The sequence below is a fragment of the Amblyomma americanum genome, chromosome 7 (assembly GCF_052857255.1).
Source record: "Amblyomma americanum isolate KBUSLIRL-KWMA chromosome 7, ASM5285725v1, whole genome shotgun sequence".
In the NCBI taxonomy this organism is placed as follows: Eukaryota; Metazoa; Arthropoda; class Arachnida; order Ixodida; family Ixodidae; genus Amblyomma; species Amblyomma americanum.
The window spans coordinates 105,257,691-105,278,183 of NC_135503.1; the positions used below are offsets into that span (position 1 = coordinate 105,257,691).

Genomic DNA, 20,493 nt, shown 5'->3' on the forward strand with positions numbered 1-20,493 from the left:
CGTCTCTCGGATTAGAAGAAGGAAAGACGCACAGCTGATTCACTTCGCCGCCGGGCACTTCAAGCGCTCTTATATCCTTGAAATGATGCCGAGTGTGTGAAACAAAACTTTCAGTAATCGTTTATTGATCATAAGGCAGGTCTGAAGTTCAGTTGAACTATGCAAGGCACAGTATATTTGTAATTATAGGGCGGTTGCACATCAGCATCCGCCAAAGTGCTACTTAAAACGGTTACGCGGGAAATTATGCACCTTGCACCGGAACTTGTAGGTTAAAGAAAATTCTTCGCGAAATGGGGCTGTCACAATATCAAGGCTGCACCCGAGACGGCTAGCTTATTGTACTGAGAGAGTGGAAACTCGATGTGGAAACGGTATTGGTCTACAGTATAGGGGAATCCCTGTAGGTGGAGTCGATTTGTAATAATGAGCTACTCACTCATTAGCATCGATCGAAGCACAACCATACATCAACTACAGAAATCTACACATGTTTCAGAGAAACTTGGTATTCCAACAAAAAATGGATCCTATTCCAGGGTTCAAACTTGGGAGCACCGCCTCATCGGGGCAGTTGTTCTACCAACTGGGTTAAGCGGGACGTTTGGAAAGATGGTTGTTGCTAAATTCTGTAAGGTAGAGTAGATTCGTAATAAGGGTAATTACACAGTACATCGAAACAGGCGCAGCTATACGACTAGAAAAGAATGCTATACAGCTTTCACAGAAACGTTGCCATCGTCATCATTCTGACTACGCCGGCGACAGGGCAAAGGCTTCCTGCATTTCTCTCGAGTTAGCCTCTCCTGTTCCAGTTTCGGCCACCTATTCAGCAAACTTCTCAATCTCATCCGCCAATCTAACATTCTGCCGCCTCTGCTACAGTTACCTTCTCTTGAAATCCAGTGTTACCTTTAACGACAATTGGTTATCCTGTCATCGAATGAAATGCCCTGCCCATGGCCATTTATTCTTATGGAATGCCTTTAGGACATCATTAAGCTGCGATTGTTCCCTGGGTCACTCGGCGCTCTTCTTGTCTCTTAACGTTACATCTAACATTTTGCTCTACACAGCTCTCTGCGATGTGATCAATTTATGTTGTGCGCTTTAAGTTAGATTACACATTCCTGCCTCTTTGGCGAGTGCTGATAGCGTACGGCTGTTGTGCACTTTTTTCTTGATTTATATCTGTAAACTGCCCCCGCCGCGGTGGCTCAGTGGTTAGGGCGCTCGACTACTGATCCGGAGTTCCCGGGTTCGAACCCGACCACGGCGGCTGCGTTTTTATGGAGGAAAAACGCTAAGGCGCCCGTGTGCTGTGCGATGTCAGTGCACGCTAAAGATCCCCAGGTGGTCGAAACTATTCCGGAGCCCTCTACTACGGCACCTATCCTTCCTTTCTTTCACTCCCTCCTTTATCCCTTCCCTTACGGCGCGGTTCAGGTGTCCAAAGATATATGAGACAGATACTGCGCCATTTCCTTTCCCCAAAAACCAATTATTAATTATTATTATCTGTAAACTGCCATTCATGATATGAAAGTGCTGCAAAATGCACTCCACTTTTTTTTTCATTCTTCTCATTCGCAGCTTTTCCTGCCTTTCCTCGTAACTTCAAGGTGCATTTTTACTTTCAAGCTGTTTCATTCTCGTGGTCTAGATCTGCGGTCGCTACTTGCCTTAAGTAGATGCATTACCTTAGCTCTTTCAATCTATCGCTGCTTGTAGTAAACGTCTGTTCTCGTCCCAGACTGTTGAACATTACTTTAGTTTCCTGCATATTATTATTTAGACAAACTGTTCCGCTTTGCCTGTCAAACTCATTGATCATGCTTCGCAATTATTCCCTTGATTTGCCTTGGAATGCGATCTCATCGGCGAATCGCATATTATTAAGGTATTATCCATTAACTCTTATCCACAATTTTTCTTAACATAAGTGCCGGAATTCTTCCTATATTGGCGCTGTGAGTAGCATTGGCGATATCACGTTTGCCTGCCTGGCAGCCTGCTTTACTGTGATTTTGTTACGTTCTTTATGGTTACCCATCGTGGCTATGCAGCCGCTACAAATAACATGCAAACTATTTACACACGGCTGTTCAACACCCTAGTTCTATAATTCCGGCATTTCAGCTGAGGTTTCATCTGATCACATGCTTTCTCGCAAATTACGAAGGGTCTATATGGGTGTCGGTAGTACTACTTTTGGAATTTCTCGATCTTCTGATTAACATAGGGAGTATAGTAAACTATCAAGTAACTTTTACGAATTCCTGGCTGTTCCTTTAGTTGACTGAAGGCTTCTGTTGTGGTATTTCTGTTCGCGAATACCTTAGTAAATACCTTGTAGCTAACGGACAGTAATCTGGCGATTCGTCATTTTTCAGGTCCTTGATGTACTCTTTTCAGGCAATGAGTATAGAGGGTGGTCAGTATCTCTTGCTCGATCTCCTTCCTCATCGTCCTTCAAAATATCTGCTGTTCGATTATCTTCACGAGCTGCTTTTGCTCAATTTCATTGCTTCTAAGACTTTCTTTGCTTCCTATTTTGTTGTTTACGGAATGTTCAAATACTGTGCACTGTTCACTTCGTAGTTGAAAGTTTCGTATAATTTGGTTCTACATTAGGTTGTTTCAAGGTTTCTTTCTTAAAACGGCGAATCGTTCCTTCCTCGTAGCCGTGCTTAAGAAAGAATTACGTGCCCATTTGTCTTTTCTTTTTGCCTCTACTGGTCACAGACATGAGGGACCTTTATGAGGTTTCACCGCAATACACTTTTTAGACTAAGAATACAGTCTCTCCAGCACAAGATTACAAAAGTTTTGATGGAGACGTTATTTAATGTAGCAATACATTGGCAGCGTTGCCTCGCCTTTCTAGACAACTGTTAATTAAAGCGGGTGGAACGCATGTGTGTAAAATCAGCATCAGAAGCTATGCTTCTTAAACTTCGCACATTGAACTTACCTCACAAAAACCTTGACTTCGCTCTAAGGGACGTTTGTGCCATCGTGAATGAACTGCTGCTCCGTCAGCAGCTAGAGACTATTGATGTGTGCATTGTTTCTGTCTTAAGTTCACGCATAGAGATTACCTGTATGAACGTGGCTAAGCGTAGTGAGCTGGGCTAGTTGGTTCTGGGTAGCCAAGCTCTCTGCACTTAGCCATATTCTTTCTAGTACACTGGGCCCTGTCGTCCCTTCCTTTATGTGTGTGAATCCTTCCTCGACCCTCGTGAGCCTTCTAGCCGTGACCACATGTGGTGCAAGGGAACGTACGTTCGCTCTCAACCATCGCCTCGTTCTACCCGGTGGTCTTGTCCTGTGCTTTCCATCAGCACGGCATGCCAAACGGATGATGAAGATCTTGCGCTCCGAGCTGTGGAGGCAGATTAGGCATTTACAGAACTACGTGTGCGGTTACTCTGCTTCCGTCATGCCTGGACAGAATGGCGGACCACTTTTCCGGACGCTTACTCGTGTGGCGGCAAGGACTACAGTATTGCTCTGGATTGTGTGTCTTGTAAATTTGTGCGCCTTGAAGAAAGGTGAAGTGCGGCAGCAAGCTGCATCTAACATTGTGACCCCATCGCTGAGTGTTCTTTACCTGAAAATATTGAATCTGTACTAAGTCGGGGTCCAAAGCTTTGTACTGAGCCTAAAGAAGAACCATCACGATCCCTGTCTGTTGTCTGAAATGTGGCGGCAGCAGCCAGCTCAGATGACCACGACCGCTGTAGAGCTGAAGGCATTGAGTGTTTGAGGCAAAGGGGCGCACCGCCTGCCCCCATGGTCAATGTTAGGTCCACTGTCTTTTAGCTGAAGAACAAAGCTCTAGCCCTGCTGGTTGCGGACATTGAGGGCGGTTTTGTCGTGATGCCGAAAGCATTGCTTAAGCGAAACGTTAGTGGTGTGTACTCTCTTTTTCATTGTGTTTCTGTGAGCTGGAATTATGTCTCATGATAAAAACGTGGCTTCGTGCTGAGGGACGTCTGTGCCAAGGTCAACGAAGTGCTGCCCGCGTCAGAAATCAGCGATGGTGGTGGTGTAAACTTTATTACATACAGGGGAGTTTAGGACGCACAGGTCCTTGGGCCCCCGCACGGCCCCACTGCACTCAAATGTTCATGTCCCGGAGGCTCATGACGCTGGCAGCCCGGCCTGTGGCGATTGCTTGCTTGGCCGGGTCCTCGCAGCGCAGTAGGGTCTCCCAAGCCTCCCAAGTGGTAAGGTGCTCCAGGCCCCGCGGGAGAGGATCCGCCGGGCAGAGGAAAAGGGTATGATCGAGAGTGGCTTTGGGGTGGTGGCAGAGGGTACTGGAGGGGTTTGTGTGGACTTGGTGATAGCGCGAGCGTATGTAAGGGTAGGGTAAGGTGCGTGTTTGAAGCCGCCTCCAAAGTGTCTGATGATAATTGTCGAGGGAGGGATGGGGTGGGGGAAAAATCAGCGACAATTCATGACGGCTTTGTTTTTCTCGTTATGCGATGTTTACTTATTTTTATGTGGGAGGGAAGAGACATTTTTCGATCAACTCTGAAGAAGGACGTTGAGATCATGCCATATACTAGAAGATTTCTGCGTACTGTAGAAGGCTTAATGTTCCATGTGATATGTTTGTACTCAAGGGAGTGTTTAGATTCTGTAAAGGCCGCATGAAAGATCGCCACGCACAGCCGCCACGTTCATTCAAGTCTCTGTTCAGAGCGGAGTGCGGCTTCGAAAAGCTGGTATATGCGGCACGACATCGGCTATTCATTATCGAGCCTTCGAAAACCACTAGGCATCCACTACAGCGCAAGTTAAAAAGTACGATCAGGGTTGGCGATATTGTGCCGACTATTGACATCTGAACAAGATCACAAATAAGGATGTGTATGTTCTTCCGCGAATTGTTGATGCACAGGGCTGTTTACACCGCGCCCCTTACTTTTCCTCCATCGACAAACGTGGCTCCTACTGGCCAATCTCATCGACGAAATGGACCGCGAAAGAAGCGCTTCTTTCACCCGCGATGCCCTATACATATTAAATAATGTCCTCTGGCCTTTCTAACGCTCCGGCAACATTTTCACATATGGTGATGGATTCGTTGCTTCGCAGCTCTGAATAGAAAACTCGTCTACACGACTTGGGCGACGTGCTTTTTTCGCCGCCCAGGCTTGAAAGCCGCCTCGTGCGATTCTAGTCCATCCTCCCGCTTTTACACAGCACCAGCCTTGCGCTTAACGCCATGAAATGCAGTTTGGATAACTGCGAACTTTAAGTCACTAGGTTAATGTGATGCCCTTCACTTGGATTGCGACGAAACTCGCTCCGGCAGTTTCTTCTCGCTCCATGTTCGTCCAGTGAGGTGCAAAGTTATCATCAGGTTATGTTCTTATTTTCACTGGTTCGTCCCCTGTTTCGCGGAAGTCGTCCGCGCTCTCTCCAATCTGCTGAAGACGTCTCCTTGTATTAAGGCCCAGAGCCACGCTAAAGCTGTCTAGCACCTCACTGTTGCCCACATACCCCCGCCTGTGTAGGTCACCTTTTACGCATCCGCTCCTACTCAACTTCGAAAAGACGGCAGTGGCCATGGAATTGACGCCATCTTTTTTGAGCTGCAATGCGCCCGCCTCTGTGTGACTGCCACTGAAAGCCACCCCCTTCCTTCGCCGAAAAAGAATCTTTTGATCACAGGGCAGGAGTGGCTGGCGATCGTTCCGACCATCGTGAAATTCCGCCCTTACATGTTTGGCGGAATATTTACTGTTAATTACCAGCACGCTTTGTGCTGGCTCTCTTCCCGCAAGGACCCTACTGACCCTCTTGGGTGCTGGGCTTTGCATTTGCAAAATGATGCGTTTTTGTCGTTCATAAATCCAGCCGGCTCCACAAAAATGTGCCTGTCCCGTGATCACATCGATCCTCCTTCCTCTACTGACTGTGACTAGGACGCCTGTGTCTTGCCTCTCTCGGAATTACAATAAAATAGTAGAATAGAGTATAATAGAATACAATACAGTACAATACAATACATAATTACTTTATTTCACGTCATTTTACATGATGCAGGAGGCCTACCAACGAACAGCGCTTGGATCAAACGCAACGTTTCATTATCCACCGTCCGCCCGCCCTGACTCTTTCCTTGCCAGTTTCGTCATTAAAGGAAGCACGCTATACCGCCGCCATGGAAGCTGCTTCAGGCTTGCAGCAGTGCGTGACAGAGACGTGGTATGTGGCACCAACTCCACTTGAAGTTGGGGTTAGTCGCTCAAGCAGAGAAGACATGAAGTCGCTCCGAAATGCAGGGCGTTTTTCAACTGGCACCTCGGCTTCCAACTTGAAGAACCGCAGGTAGATTTCTGTTTGCAAAAAAGAGCCAGAGAATAATTGACCCGTACAGAAAATATTTAACACACCGCTGTGTATAGGTCTTCTGATAGCGCGCTTATTCTAATCGGAATTATTTCTATTAACAAGGTTGTACGAGATTTAATTCTTAATCCACTCTAAATCAGTTAATAAATGATTCACCGACTGTTTCATGCCCCCGTGACCACTGACACCGGTCTTTCTAGTTCTCCCTAAAAGTATCAAGATATAGGCGAGGCCAAACGCGTCGACTCATGGTTTCTGCCTTTCAGCCTTTACCTGCATATCATCAATGTGTTTTACTTTGGCCTTAGAAAATTACTTGTTACGTGTAATGAAAGAAATGTCCTTTCAATGCGCTGAGGTTGCAAAGCTGTCAGATATTGGAAATACACACCCTTAAGATAAATATTGCAGTAGTTCTATCAGTCAGGGGATCAGTGATCAACGTCCGTGCACAAACTCTCCTGAAATTAGCGGCAACAACTGAAGTTAAGAGGAGTAGCTATATAACGGTCTCTTCAGGTCCAAGCGACAGGGATGAAAGAGAAAGATTGACGTCGTGTATCCCTCTCAATGTTTTAAATGCTTAGCTCGTCCTTGGCTAACATCTAGCCTAGGTAAATGTGCAGTGACTTCACCAAATCCCACAAGTCATCACACGGTGTTTGCTTAATAGGTCATTGCAGTCACAGATACCTTCAATTACTGTGGTACCGGTAACAATCGGAAAAACAACTACGCTACCTGCGTCGTAACGACAGACACTAACGCTTCTCCCTACCCAAGTACACATCTGCCGTCGGGAAGGTCCAGACGCTTCGGTAAGTACGAAAGGAAACCAATTCAAGTCCTGCTGCTTCGATAGCTCTCCTTTCTTCAGCCTCCAACTCTTCGTGTAGGACCGGCTCGTTGAAGCGGAAGCGCTTGGAGAGGACCTCGCCCGGGTCCTGCAAGAAGCACATGTGCAGATACGCGATAAGTGAAAGCACCAGGCCGTTGTTATGATCTCTTATAATGGCAGTGAAGATGTGTGAACCTGTGGGGACGTCTTTGAAGACGTTATTTTGAAGCAGTGCGGACGTCTGAAAGAAAGCGCTGTTTCGCGCTCATATTTGAAGAGTGCACGTCAAGCGGTTAGCGTACGGTGGAAAGAAATTTCTTAGCATATTAACGCGAACATAAAGGCTCCTATGTATAGGCGTGAATAATGATACGGTTGAAATAAATGACAGACGCTCAGAAGGTGTGAGGCGATAAGCTCCATAAGCAGAGTTCGCTTTTAGATTGACGCTCTTCCAGCTGATTCTTGTCCTTTTTGCCGCATTCCATTGCAGTTATGTCGCTTTACTGCGGCGAGCTTTCATGGCTTGGTAATGATTTTTAATGCTTTTCCATTGGTGACATTGTACACGTTTTGCCTTCCCTGGCACACCGCGGTAGCCGATGATGCGGGCTCGCCGATGTTATCCACTGACGCGGCGCACGATGACATTAGCGTTTTTTCTCATTCCGTAATGGGCGCTCTTTTGGGGGCGTCACTGCACCCGCCTCTCCGCTTCCGGAGAAGCAGATCTTCCGCTCTTCTCACTGCAAGCGCCGGGGGCTTCGCTATGCAGCCACGCGGAGACACGCGCCGTCATTTCCCCGTAATAGCATTCACACTGCTCACGCAGTAAAACGTCATTCATATAACCTGATGAAACACGTGTGCACAGATGCTACAAGGCCCTGTTCTCTAGGAAGTGACTCAAAAGAACGTAAGATTGGCTTCCTGCACTAGGAAAGAGATCTGAGTCATACTTATTGGTGGGCTAGTTGTTGCATGTATCCAGAAAAGGGTTGTAGCGCTGAAAAGGACGACACATAGCAAGCTAGACGGGACAGGCGCATCCCTGTGCCGTCTAGCTTGCTATGTGCTGTCCTTTTCAGCGCTACAGCCTTTTTCTGGAAACATAGATGTGCCTCGAATTCCAAAATGCTTTATTGATTCTCAACGTCGCTATTGAGCGCTTGTAATGAAATCGTGGAACCGTTGGCGAGCAAGACGAAGCATTTACAACACTGCATCTAGGAATTAAAAACGCTAACGATCTTTGCACTTCTGTAGAGAGCTATAATGTGGCTTTGCCTGATTCATGGCAATGGTAATCTAAAAGCCAATCGGGCATAACTGAACTCTGTGGGTGCTAATTCATTTGTGCGCACACAGTCGTTAATATGGCGTGCTTTTCTAGTACAATTTTTTCGAAGTTAAGGCGGCGAAGCTTTCGGACACCAATCTATAATCATATTGCCAGGGGTCTTTCTAGTGTTTGTTCATTCTGCAAAGCTCTCGGCGCACCGCTTTATCCCTTTGTGATGCAAAACGCGACCAGGTTTGTCTCGACTGATCGCAGCCAGGCAGAGCTGATTCTACGTTGTTCCATAATCTTGTAGTAACTTTGCACACTTGATCTCGAAAGTTCGCTATCAGCTTTAAATTGAGCATGGCCGAGAGCGGCGGACATTTTGTTCGACGACCGCCGAGCACTCTTGTTGCTACGCCTCCGCCGAGTGATTCAGTCCATTGTGGGCGCAAGTTAGCCCAAATAATGAGTTTTTTTAGACGGAATTTTTGCTGTCGTTCCGCGCTCCTGATTGCAGTCACCACTTTGTGAAAATATATAATTAATAAAATTCCCATATGTGTGGTTTACGGTTCTACAACAAAACTTAGGCTATGAAGGACGCAATGCCAGAGAGCTCCGGATTAGTTCAGATCATTAAGGGTTGTTTAACTTGCGGTCACATGACATAGCAAGTGGGCGCTTTTATATCTCACCTCCATTTCAAATTGAAAATAATTGATTTGGCAAAAAATTGGCAAATTTCGCAAAAAACTTTCAAGCGAACCATCACCGAAAGTTGAGACACGGAACTAAAGTTTACAGAGGATTCATTACCAAAAGACACCCGGGCCACGGAGGTTTTTTTCCAGGGCTACAAAATAAGCAGATTGATTGTTACCACACAATCAACCTGAATTAAAAAATGCGTCTGAATGTTGTAGAAATGAGCTATTCGGAAGCCACGAATTCAAAAGCGCCATGTTGCTGCTTGCAGTAGGCTAGAAGAAAGACTATTACGTTTAGGTCCTTTGCCGCTGTACTGAGAAAGGAAACAGACGTGCACCCTCAGATATTTAATCTTTTCAGCAAAAATATGACACGTGAACAAACACGCTTATTTGGGAATCTGAGAATTCCGCGAAAGCGCACCTGCTTCCGAAAGCCACGGAGATAGGTCGCCTGCATTAGCGCGTGCCAGAGTAACTTCTGCCAAATCAGGGCGTTTTCGATGGTGACGCCCCGTGTCTCCAAACACGGAACTTCTGCGGAGATGCAAGATTTCGCGCAGCAGGCGTAGTATTTATGCACTGGAACATTCTTTAATGAACAGAATCCACCCAATCCAACTCTCCCATTGCACCTTAGACTTGGAGTCAGCATGTGCTGGCGGCTCTGACAAACACACCACATTATAGAGATTACCTCGTTTCTGCTATATTACCAGGTACTGCTGCGTCTGGGACGAATCCGCGCATGAAAACAATGGACATTGTAGCTGCACCATGATGCTGGATCGCCTATTCCTTTTTCGTCATCATCTACATTCCTCGCGAGGTTATTGCGCTTGAGCAAAGAAGTCTTAATGGTTCATGATTAATTTACTCTCTCCTTGGGATTTTACAGATATCCGTTTTTTTTTGGAAACGAAATTGACCAAAGAACTTTATATCAAACTACAGTTCACGTACACTATCTGAAAAAGAAAAAAAATATTTCGTTATTAGTTAAAATTTCCGCAAGTTCAGAACGCAACAGAAAGGAAGCTATTAGTGAGCATGACAGTAAATTTAAACGAACTATGATTTCTCTTCGTACTTTAAGCGGATTTTTTTTTTTTTTGCGGGAATGTGAACAGGTGAGCTCCAAGGCTATTCTGCAGCCCAAATTACATCGAAACCTTGATGACGTAAAAAAAAACACTTACCGTAATGATGTCCGTCCACGTTTCCATCTTGTAGACCTGTTGCCATGAATCCGTCAATGATGTACTGACGAAGTTAAGAACCAGGCACTCTCCACCTTCTTTAAGGAAGTTATAAACGTTGTGGTAAGCCTTCTTCAAGTCCTTAACGAAGTGGAGCGTCAGGAAAGCGTAAACGCGGTCGAACAGGCCATACTTCTTCGTGATGGTTTGAGGATCGCCGTGCTCTATATCTAGTTGCTCGTAGAAAACGTCCGGTTGCGGGTGGTGTTTCCTGGCGTAGTCGAGCATCTCGGTAGATATGTCAACAGCCACGACGCGTTTGCATGGCCTCAAGCGTGGCAGCAAGTGTTCAGCGAGGAAGTCAGCAGGACCACAGCCGAGATCTAGGTATTGTCCTTGGCAAGTTGATCGGCGTTTGAACTTCACACTGTCCAGAGCCTTGATATTCTCTCGGAACCTGTTGAGTCGCAAACTAAGAAAGGCTGAAGACTCCAGATCGCAGCCGCGGGGCTGTCTATGTTCTGACATGGTTTTCCGGCCAATCTTTAAGGGAGAGCCGACTTCGGGCAGCAGGATTTCGATACGCGCACAATGCTGTGAAAGACCAAGGTATGTGAATCAACGTGAGCTGCCGACAACTTAGCTCAATAGAATACTTTGTTTTGTGGGGCTTCACCATATCAATGGTACGGCCTAGTACTTGAAGACAACTTCAACCCCTCCCCCCCAAAAAAAGAAAAACAAAACAATCAAAACTGCGAAACGCGTTTGTGTTTGTTGACATTACACGTCCGGGCATCCCAGTGCAGCCGAACTCAGAATTCGGGGGGGGGGGGGGGGGGGGGGGGGTCGTAGGTTCGGTTCACTTCGGCGGCATGTGGTTGTTTTTGTTCTGCTTTCTAATAAATGATCTTCAATCTTTCAAACAATTACACTATTAATTTCCGATTGATCAAGAACACAAATTAAAAAAAATTAATGATGATTACGACAGTCGGTAATGCGAAATTTGAGCGCCGTTGCAACCATGGCAGGTGGCAACACAATAGGACAAAGTAAATAACTTAACACGGACGTTCAAGTGTAGGTCGCTGCCTGAGAGTCACAAGTGTGGCCAGCATTAGAGTTTACACCGTACATGATTATGCTTGCACTACATAGACCCTTTTGAAATGTACATTGAGTCAGTGCAGAACAAAACCATTCATTTGATTTCCTATCAGTGTCGCCGTGACTATTGTCCATATTCCGCCCTCTCTCAATGCAACTAACTACAGTCTGAAACTGCCGGACGTTGGGGTTTTGCATATTTCTGCATTTTGTGCTTGGTTCATATCGTCGACGATAAGATACTGGTTGCAATATACCTGCTCTGCTTACGCCAGCAAGAGCATACCATGGACGTAACAGGACCGTTTGCTTTCCGCGGAGCAAGGCGTCATTTTGAGGATCATTAGAATGCTGAAACAAATTTCATTCGAAATGTGTTATAACGCACCATTTGAAATTGTCGTTTGGTCGAGGGGATCTTGTGCCAAAAACGGTATAAGCCAATTCATTTCACTGACAGTGGCCGATTTTCGCAATATTGATGGTAGGTTCTCGCAGCCCGAACTGTTGGAATCGGAATGGTACGAAGTATAAGGACTTTACAGAACATGGCTACATTCAACAAACACGGCGAATGGTTAGAAAAGTGTCGATAGGTTTTTACGGTGGATTAAAAACGTACTTAATTGACTTATCATTGGCCTCATAACATTTGTTAATAGACAATTTCCTGAACGTTGCTAACAATATTTGTAAGCGATCAGAAGCTGATTGTTGGGAAAGAAAAAATTTAACAGGCACACTAGGGTTATGAATGTGACGTTATGGATATTTCTTGCTAGGTCTCAGCTATGGCGGGAATAATTTTGTTTGTTTGTACATACTGCAGCCCCTACGGGGGCTATCGCAGGAGTGGACTTAATCATTCAAAAACTAAAGGCATGGTAGCAAAAAGCTAAAACAACAAAGTTGAATACATAGGGATAATTGCACATATTGGGAGCACGGGTACAGTAAATACAAAGATTAAGAATCAGTTATGGCCTCTATAAATTTGCCTATAGGGAAGGGACGCACTGTTTAGGCAATGTTTACCAGTCTTCGATGGTGCGCGGAAAGCAACTATTTTTAAACACATCAGTGCGAGCAAAGTAAGGTGAAAAATTGAGATAATGATAACTTCTGGTTGACGACGGTATAGAACTCGTCATGCATATGTCGCTTCAGAGTCGATAGTGCGAATTAGCAACATAGTGCTGAAATTTTAATGAGTCTTGTGGCCGGCGAGTAGCAAGATTAGAGATTTGTATTTATTTCTGGGCAGAAGAGGGCGAAAAATCTCTGCGATAATTGTTACATTTGAAGCGAACTGACCTCCTTTGGACGGCCTCAATTTTTTCAATCTCTGTTACCTTGTAAGGGTTCCACACGAAACAAGCATAGTCGAGAACTGGACGGATTAGGGATTTATACATTAGTAACCTGGTTTTTTTCGGAGCCTGAGCTAATGTTCGTCTAAGATACCCTAATTTTCATAGAACTGTATTGCAGATGCAGTCAATATGTTTGGACTACGATAAGTTGTAAGTACAAATAATTCCTAGATACTTGTACTCGGACACCCTTTGAAGGGGTATGTTATGAAAAGAGTAATATAAAAACTGATGAAGAAGAAATATTGCTGAAATATGTCATGACAACAGTTTTACGAAAGTTAATAATCATCTGCCAACTTTCACACCACCTACAGAAGCTAGAGAAAGATTCATTAATGCGAGAGTGATCATCTGAAGAGTGAAAGATATCATATAAAACGCAGTCATCAGCGTACATGCGAATGTTCGAGGTGGTGTTAGAAAGGAGATCATTTATATATAATAGAAACAGTAACGGTCCTAAGACAGAGCCTTGTGGCACACCAGATGTTACGGGAGCGACGAAAGATTTGGCTGAACTGTAGTTAACAAAGTGTAAGCGCTCAGAGAGGAAATTTGAGATCCAGGTCACTATGGTTAAATTCTTGAATATAAGATTTGATTTTAACATTAACTTAGAATGATTAACAGTGTCAAATGATTTTGAAAAATCAATGAAAAGAGCGTCAATTTGACAACCACAGTCCAGAATATGAGCAATGTTGTGCACCAATTCCGTTAATAGGGTAGATGTGCTAAAACCTCGCCTGAAGCCATGCTGAAGATTAGATAGAATGTCATTCGATTCAAGAAATTGTACGATGTGTGTATAGATAATACGATCAAGCATTTTACAAGATGACGACGTAAGCGAGATAGGCCTGTACTTTTCAAGATGTTGCTTATTGCTAGATTTAAATAACGGCGGAATTTCTGCCAATTTCTAGGACTTAGGGACAATACCAGAACTAAGAGATTTAATAAAAAGAACATGTAGATTACCAGGTGTCCACAACGAGTATCTATCGAGGAATGCATTGGCGATTTCATCAGGACCGCTTGATTTCTTCACATCCAAATTCAGTATCATATTAAGAACACCCTCCAAGGAAACTGTTACATCATCAATTGAAGATGATTCGGCATAAACGAATGACGGAGTGACTGAATTGTCATGTTCAAAAACAGTCTGAAAGAATGAGTTCAGAGGTCTGAAATTGTCTTGGGATTCTGAATTAATTGATTGTTAACAATAAATAAATTCGATGGAATATCCTTAGGAAGGATCGTGGACCAAAAGGTTTTTGGTTTGCTGATCAATAACTGCAGTTGAACACAAGAATAAAATCTTTAGCTGAATTTGTCAAAACACGAAGCTCTTCTTTCGCTTTGTTAAAGTGGGCAATGCTGTCAGGTTTAGAACATGATCTCGATGATCTTCACCTTTTTAACCGACGTGACAGATGCAAATTATCCCGGTTAATCCAGGGAGCGTTCAAGTTTTTCTTTTTAGTTTTAACTGGAGCAAATTGATTCATGCAGGTTTTAACAGTATTCTAAAAAAAGCAACTAAAGTGGCAACGTCACTTGTTTCACTAAGCACAGAAAATTCATCGAAACGATCAGCAAGACAGTCAGTGATCGAAACATGATCGGCACTATTGAAATCTGGAAAGGACGTGAAGGCATATCGCGGCTTATGAATGGGAAAAGTAATCGAAACTAGGAATGCTTTATGATCCGAGGTACCGTCTATTATTTCACATTTGTAACCTTTCGCTGTGAGATCGGAAATTAAGAACACTAGGTCTTGCAATGCGTCATTTTGAGTTGCACTACCGACAATCAGTGAAAGACCAAAGGTTGTAGAAATATTCAAAAGCTCAGAACAAATGGAAATGTCCTTACCAGTAGCACCTAGGATTGGCAAATTAATGCAAGGGCCATTAAAATCGCCCACACACACGAGGCTGGATGCAGCATAATTTTTTTCGAACATGAACTGATACAGATTAAGTTGTCGATAGGAGGGGCAGGTGGGCGATAGAAGGTACAGATAACGATTGAGCACTTTGGGAAAATGATTCTGCATCAAACAGATTCCGTATCCTGGGACTAAGCAAAAGACCAACCTTAAGGTCTGATCGGACAGGCGGAGCAACGCCCCCTCCTCTGCCCATCTGCCTATCTGTACGAAGCGCAGAATAACCGAGTGAATTCACAGCCGTAGACGCCATTATGCAGCCAAGTTTCAGTCATGCCAACAATATTAGGTGAATAGACAGAAATGAGCGAGAGTAGACTGACAGATTTATTCATCACGCTTCGTACATTATTATTAAATACGTTCAGGCTTTACCCAGAGTTACAAGCAGGTCATTAAGAAGGCATAGCGGGCGGGAAAGACTGCGATGAAGTTGATGGACCGGCTTTTGGTGAGGACAATGGAGACATTTTGTACACAAGGATTATCCGGAATATTTGGGGTACTAGACAGCTTAACCAAGCGAGTTGAAGCGTGGTCCCAATCGTACCGAACCTTATCAATAAACACATGGTCAAAATGCAGCCGCACCCGTGAACCGTTACTGAGAAAAGAAGCCGAGGCGTCCTACAGTTTTTGTCGAAAAGAGCGCACCCCAAGCGAAAAATCCTCCGTAATGCAAATTATGGACCCTATTAGTTTAGAGACATTCTTCATTACATTGATTTTTTCACGAAAATCAAGGAGTCTCAGGACAACTGGACGAACCCGACCGTTGCGCTTTTTGCCTATGATGTGGCAACGCTCAATCTGAGGGCATTTAATACTTAGTTTTTCGGTAAGGAACTGAGAAACACTGGCAAGCAAAGTGTCGTTGGTTTCCTCTTCTTCTCCAGCCTGGCCATGAACTATGATGTTATTACGTCGCGAGCGGTTTTCCAAGTCGTCCATCTTAATAATTAAGTTTGCTATTGTACCATTTGTTAGACAAAATTCAGAACGCGGCTCTTCTAGGCCCTGACCACAGGACAATGATTCTAGCGCTGATAGGTGGGATTCCAAAGATTCAAAACGTGCCGAAAACTGTGCCTTGATATCAGATACATCAGGAGCAATTTTCATATGATTTTCAAGGAATTGCGAGAACATGGAAACAACTAAGGTATTCTCAGTAGTATCAACACCAACAACGGCTAGAACATCGCCAGGCGTAGAGCCGGAAGAACCATCTCTAGAGCGTGTTGAAGGCTTATTGTCTGAACTGGCCGAAGAGTTATTTTTTCCAGCGGGCCCAGAGTTAAGATAAACATCGCCACTTAACAAAGGGCGACTCAGACAAAACAGGGCATGCGAAAGTGACACAAGCCTACGTGGGCAAGGTAATAGCAGCAAGTACCGGTCGTCGGATCGGACACAATACGTATGAGTAAGGTAACCTACCTATATACATATATATGTATATATCGAAATGAAGGAGAAGTGGTCTGGTTTACGCGGTCTAACCTTTCAAAGCGACTCAGGCTATGAGGGACGTCGTAGTGGAGGGCTCCGGATAATGCGGTTCTTTAACGTGCTCTGATATCGCATAGTACACCGGCATTTAGCATTTCGCCTAGATCGAAATGAGACCCCCGTACTAGAGACAGAACGCGCGTCTTTCGGGTCCGCAGCCAAACACCATGGTTACCGAGCCTTCGCAGAGACTCAAGAAGAAATGTATATGCGCTTACACCTATTGTGAGGAAACAATAATTTATGGTCTGTTGGGCTATCGTAGAAGAGCAGGGTGGGGGGGGGGGATGGGTGTTAGGCTAAATAAGCGTTCCTCGCGCAGGACACAGTTAATTGGCGATGTGTGGGGAAGACTTGTCTTGCAATGGCATAATGGTGTTTGTGATAATAATGACGATGATCAGAAAAATATTGTTGCCCTTAAGCATTTTTATAGTCGGGCGTAGAGTGCCACACCAACACTGAAAACTAGCAGTCTTACTAAGCGTACATTAGAGTAACGAAAATATTTCGCTCGTGCTAGACATAAACAGCTTACCCGTATCGACGAAGCAGTGGAGACAGAAAATCGTAGGCGCTCTGCCAACTGCAACGGGTGTGTTTTCCAGCTGGTGTCGTAAAAGAGTGGAAGAACAAACCCTGATGAATGCCACGAGAACACACAGAGGCGAACAAACGTTAACGCTTTTCTTTTGTACGACTGATGAAAGAGCGCAAAGGACGAGGACGCACAATCGCAGAGCCAACAACGAAGATAGGAAGCGAATGTTGGATTGGTTCCCATTGCCATCGTTGTATAAATAGTAGGTTTTGCGTCGCTATGTTCTCTGCTGAGGGGCTTGGCACGTGACAACGGGGTATTTGTTCTTATCGATACCGACATACTATCATCTCAATTAAGACTCTTATACTGAAGCCAAATTATTTTTCTCAGATTAAGATTCTGTAGAGGAAAGCAATCATACCTGCACAATCTGTAGGCGCGTCTCCGAATTATCATGCTAAGTGGTGCAGCTGAATTTCTCGAAGTGATCGTCATAATTCTGTCTTCTTGTGTGTGATTTAACATCCTTAACAGACATTGGCCTCTGAGCAATGCAGGGACATATTTCTAATAAATCTATATGATATCGTAAAAATCATACACCGCTTAACTGATTTATTATTATGTCAAATGTGACAGGCTTAACGCCGAAGCTATATTTAGATATCTTGCTCTATCAAATGCTTTTTTTTTACCAATGGACCGGTCCAGTGAAACTGAAGTAGCCGCAATGTTTGTGATATATTTGGCTGTTCTAAGGCGGTAAAGAAAATTTTCTCGTGCAAAAATTTTGAAAATTTGAAAATCCAAACAGACTGTTATGTAAATGTAGAAGGTAATGGCCCATTCTTCTGATATGCAGCAAACTCTTTATTTTTAGCTGTTTCTAATAAACGCATTGAACAGTCCCGACTGCCACAGAAAACCAGTAGGAAGCGCTTTTGACGATAGCAAGAACGTTAATAGAAAAAAATTCAAGACTGCCGGCGGGTGATCTGCGGAGCTATTGAGTGTTATACTGAAATCTTAAATTATATAAAAGATGCGTTCGCAAAACGTTTACAGCTCAAGAATCCCTTTGTCTAGAATTGCTTGGTAGGAACACGTTAAAAAAATTCAAGGGGGCACTTTGTACCTGAGTGCGGTGAGGCAAAAGCCTTTAGCGTAGTGTAGCTGCTTGTGTCACTGGTGTGTGGTTAAGATGTTAATTAAGTATACGATTGTTTATGAATCTTAAAAGCTGAAGACACTGGAGGGCGCTTGGGAGGCATCCGTCTGATTCGACGCCTTTCCGCAAAAAACCTACAGCGCCCTAGACAAGATGAACCACATATGCGTTGGCAGGAAGTAGTGTAGTCCTATTTTTGCAAAACTGAGAGGTCACCGCGTGACCACGTGTCCTTGAAGCAATTTAAACAAGAAACAAAAAATATTGTTATTGAAGCCTCAGCAAGATTCGCGTTTTTGAAGAGACATCACCTTCGAGGGCTCGGCCGCACTTTAGTTGAGCTACATGAGTTAGAGAGGATTAGCCCTGGTGCCTATGTAGAAGATATCACTGCTGTAAAAGGAGAGCTTCAGCAGTTTGAAACCGAAAGATACAAAGGGGCCTTGGTAAAACCTAGGACCCGTACATTTCTGGATGAGCAACCATCTCGTTGGGCCCTGAGTGATGAAAGGCAGACTGCTCTAGCTAAAGAAATAATGGAAATTCAATATAGCGGCTGCACATATAGCGATGGTCCTGGTGTTATTGAGGCATTCTTTCACTATTTTCGGAAGCTGTTTGGTGGTTGTGCGGGCACTAACGTGACATCAGATTACAGTCACTTATTCTAAGCCTAGCCCCGACTTGACGATGAGCAGCGTGCTGTAGTGGAGGGGCCTATCACTTTGGACGAAATTAAATCTGCCATTTTCAACCTTACGGCTAAGAAATCTCCTGGGCCAGATGGCATTACTAGCGAGTTCTATAAAGCATTTTTCACTTGCCTAGCACCTGTCTTGATGGAGGTTCTCCAGGCTTCTTACGATGTTGGTTTTTGCCACCACTTTCTATTCTGGGCATAATATATTAATTCCAAAAAGCACAGATTCAAATCGGTTGAAAACAGTTGAGGGATATCGTCCAATTTCCCGCTGTAATGTAGATTACAAACTTTTTGCAAAGGTGCTTTGCAATCGTATGCAGCTAGTTGTCGCTCACTTAATAGGCCCGCATCAGGTCTGCGGTATCAGAGGCCACAGCATACAAACCCTTATTCATATTTCACGTTCAGTAAGGGAGACAGTATCAGATGAGATCGGACAAGTGGCTCTAATTCAGATTGACCTTGCCAAGGCCTTTCATAAAGTTTGTGACGATTTTTTGTTTGCGGCTTTAGAGCATGCAAATATTGGAGATGTTTTGCTTAGGGGCATAAGACTGTGCTATAAGGAGACCTATACAAGGCTAATTGTTAACCAAGAGCTAATCAAACCTATTCCATTGAAATTATCTTTTCGCCAATGTTATCCCTTATCGCCTTTGTTGTATGCCCTATATCTTGAACTCCTTTGCCTCAGTATTATTAACTGCACATCCATCCGTTGTTTCTCTTTGGCGCAGCGTGAAATTAAGATATTTGCCTATGCAGATGATGTCGCCCTCTTTTGTTCTGAGAAAAAGAGTGTGCTTGAGGCATTGCATTTGACTGAACAGTTTTGCGAGGTATCAGGTGCGGCTCTTAATCTAGATAATTCCAAGGGGTTTTGGCTCGGCAATTGGGGTACAACGCCAAGTCTTTATGGTGACATAAGCTGGGACTTCGGCCCATTTACTACCTAGGGGTTCAACTTCACCAAATTCGCAGCAGTGGCGCCTATTGGGATTCTCAGATAGTCTCCATGAGGCGAAAAACGGAGGTTTGGATGGATAGAAAACTGTCAGTGTTTGCTCGAGCTCAAGTCTGAAACATTTTTTTTATTTGCAAAACTTGCCTATGTGCTGCAGGTTCTTCATTGTGCGAGGAAGAAAGTACAGATGATGCACAGAGTATTTGCTGCATTCGTATGGCGTTCCAATGGGAACCCATGCGTCGCGATAACCTATTTTTTTCTCTAGTGTCTGGTGGAACCGGCCTTGTTTACTTATTCGTGCATCAGCTTGTCTCGCGTTTTTTCTTTTTCAAATTTTCAAACCACCCTCTTTTAGTATCCGTGCTTATTAAGCGTCTCAGTGCTCATTTGCCTTTCCTATTCGCACCAACGGCACACACTCGTTAGAGGCCTTTATGGGGATTCCTAATGGAAGTTCCTGACGCCTTCAATTTCCTCACTGTGCTCTTTTCTTTAGATTACCTGTATAGCCTCTCCAGAAGGCAGATGACTCAGACACTTACAGAGTATTTGTTCCCTGTACCGTTGTATCGGCAACCTTTTCTGGAGTTCCTTGACACCACTGTTTCAAAACGTGTTAGGCGAATGCGCATATCTTCTGCCGCGAAAACATCACTTTTTAAGCTGCACACGCCAACGCTGCCTGTGAAGGCATGGCTTCATGATAAGGAGATGCGCCATGGACGGTGAATTGTCGCCTGTGCAATACACCA

The 20,493-nt window shown here is 44.4% G+C and overlaps 1 protein-coding gene across 6 annotated transcripts in view; it reads right to left on the bottom strand.

Moving 5' to 3' along the window:
• The window catches only part of LOC144099452 (uncharacterized), a 114,751-nt gene that overhangs the window by 38,813 nt on the left and 55,445 nt on the right, over positions 1 to 20,493 (bottom strand). The window contains exons 3-5 of one of the 6 annotated variants that reach the window (XM_077632757.1): positions 10,399 to 10,992; positions 7,148 to 7,313; positions 6,016 to 6,353 (exon numbers count right to left, since the gene is read on the bottom strand). The exons of 3 other annotated variants lie outside the window; for them this stretch is intronic. In XM_077632757.1, the coding sequence (XP_077488883.1) occupies positions 6,166 to 6,353; positions 7,148 to 7,313; positions 10,399 to 10,992 (948 nt within the window). In that variant the 3' untranslated portion in view covers positions 6,016 to 6,165. Of the gene's footprint in view, positions 1 to 6,015; positions 6,354 to 7,110; positions 7,314 to 10,398; positions 10,993 to 20,493 lie in introns of those variants that run through there. 2 more of the 6 variants (XM_077632755.1, XM_077632760.1) reach the window with 2 other exon arrangements.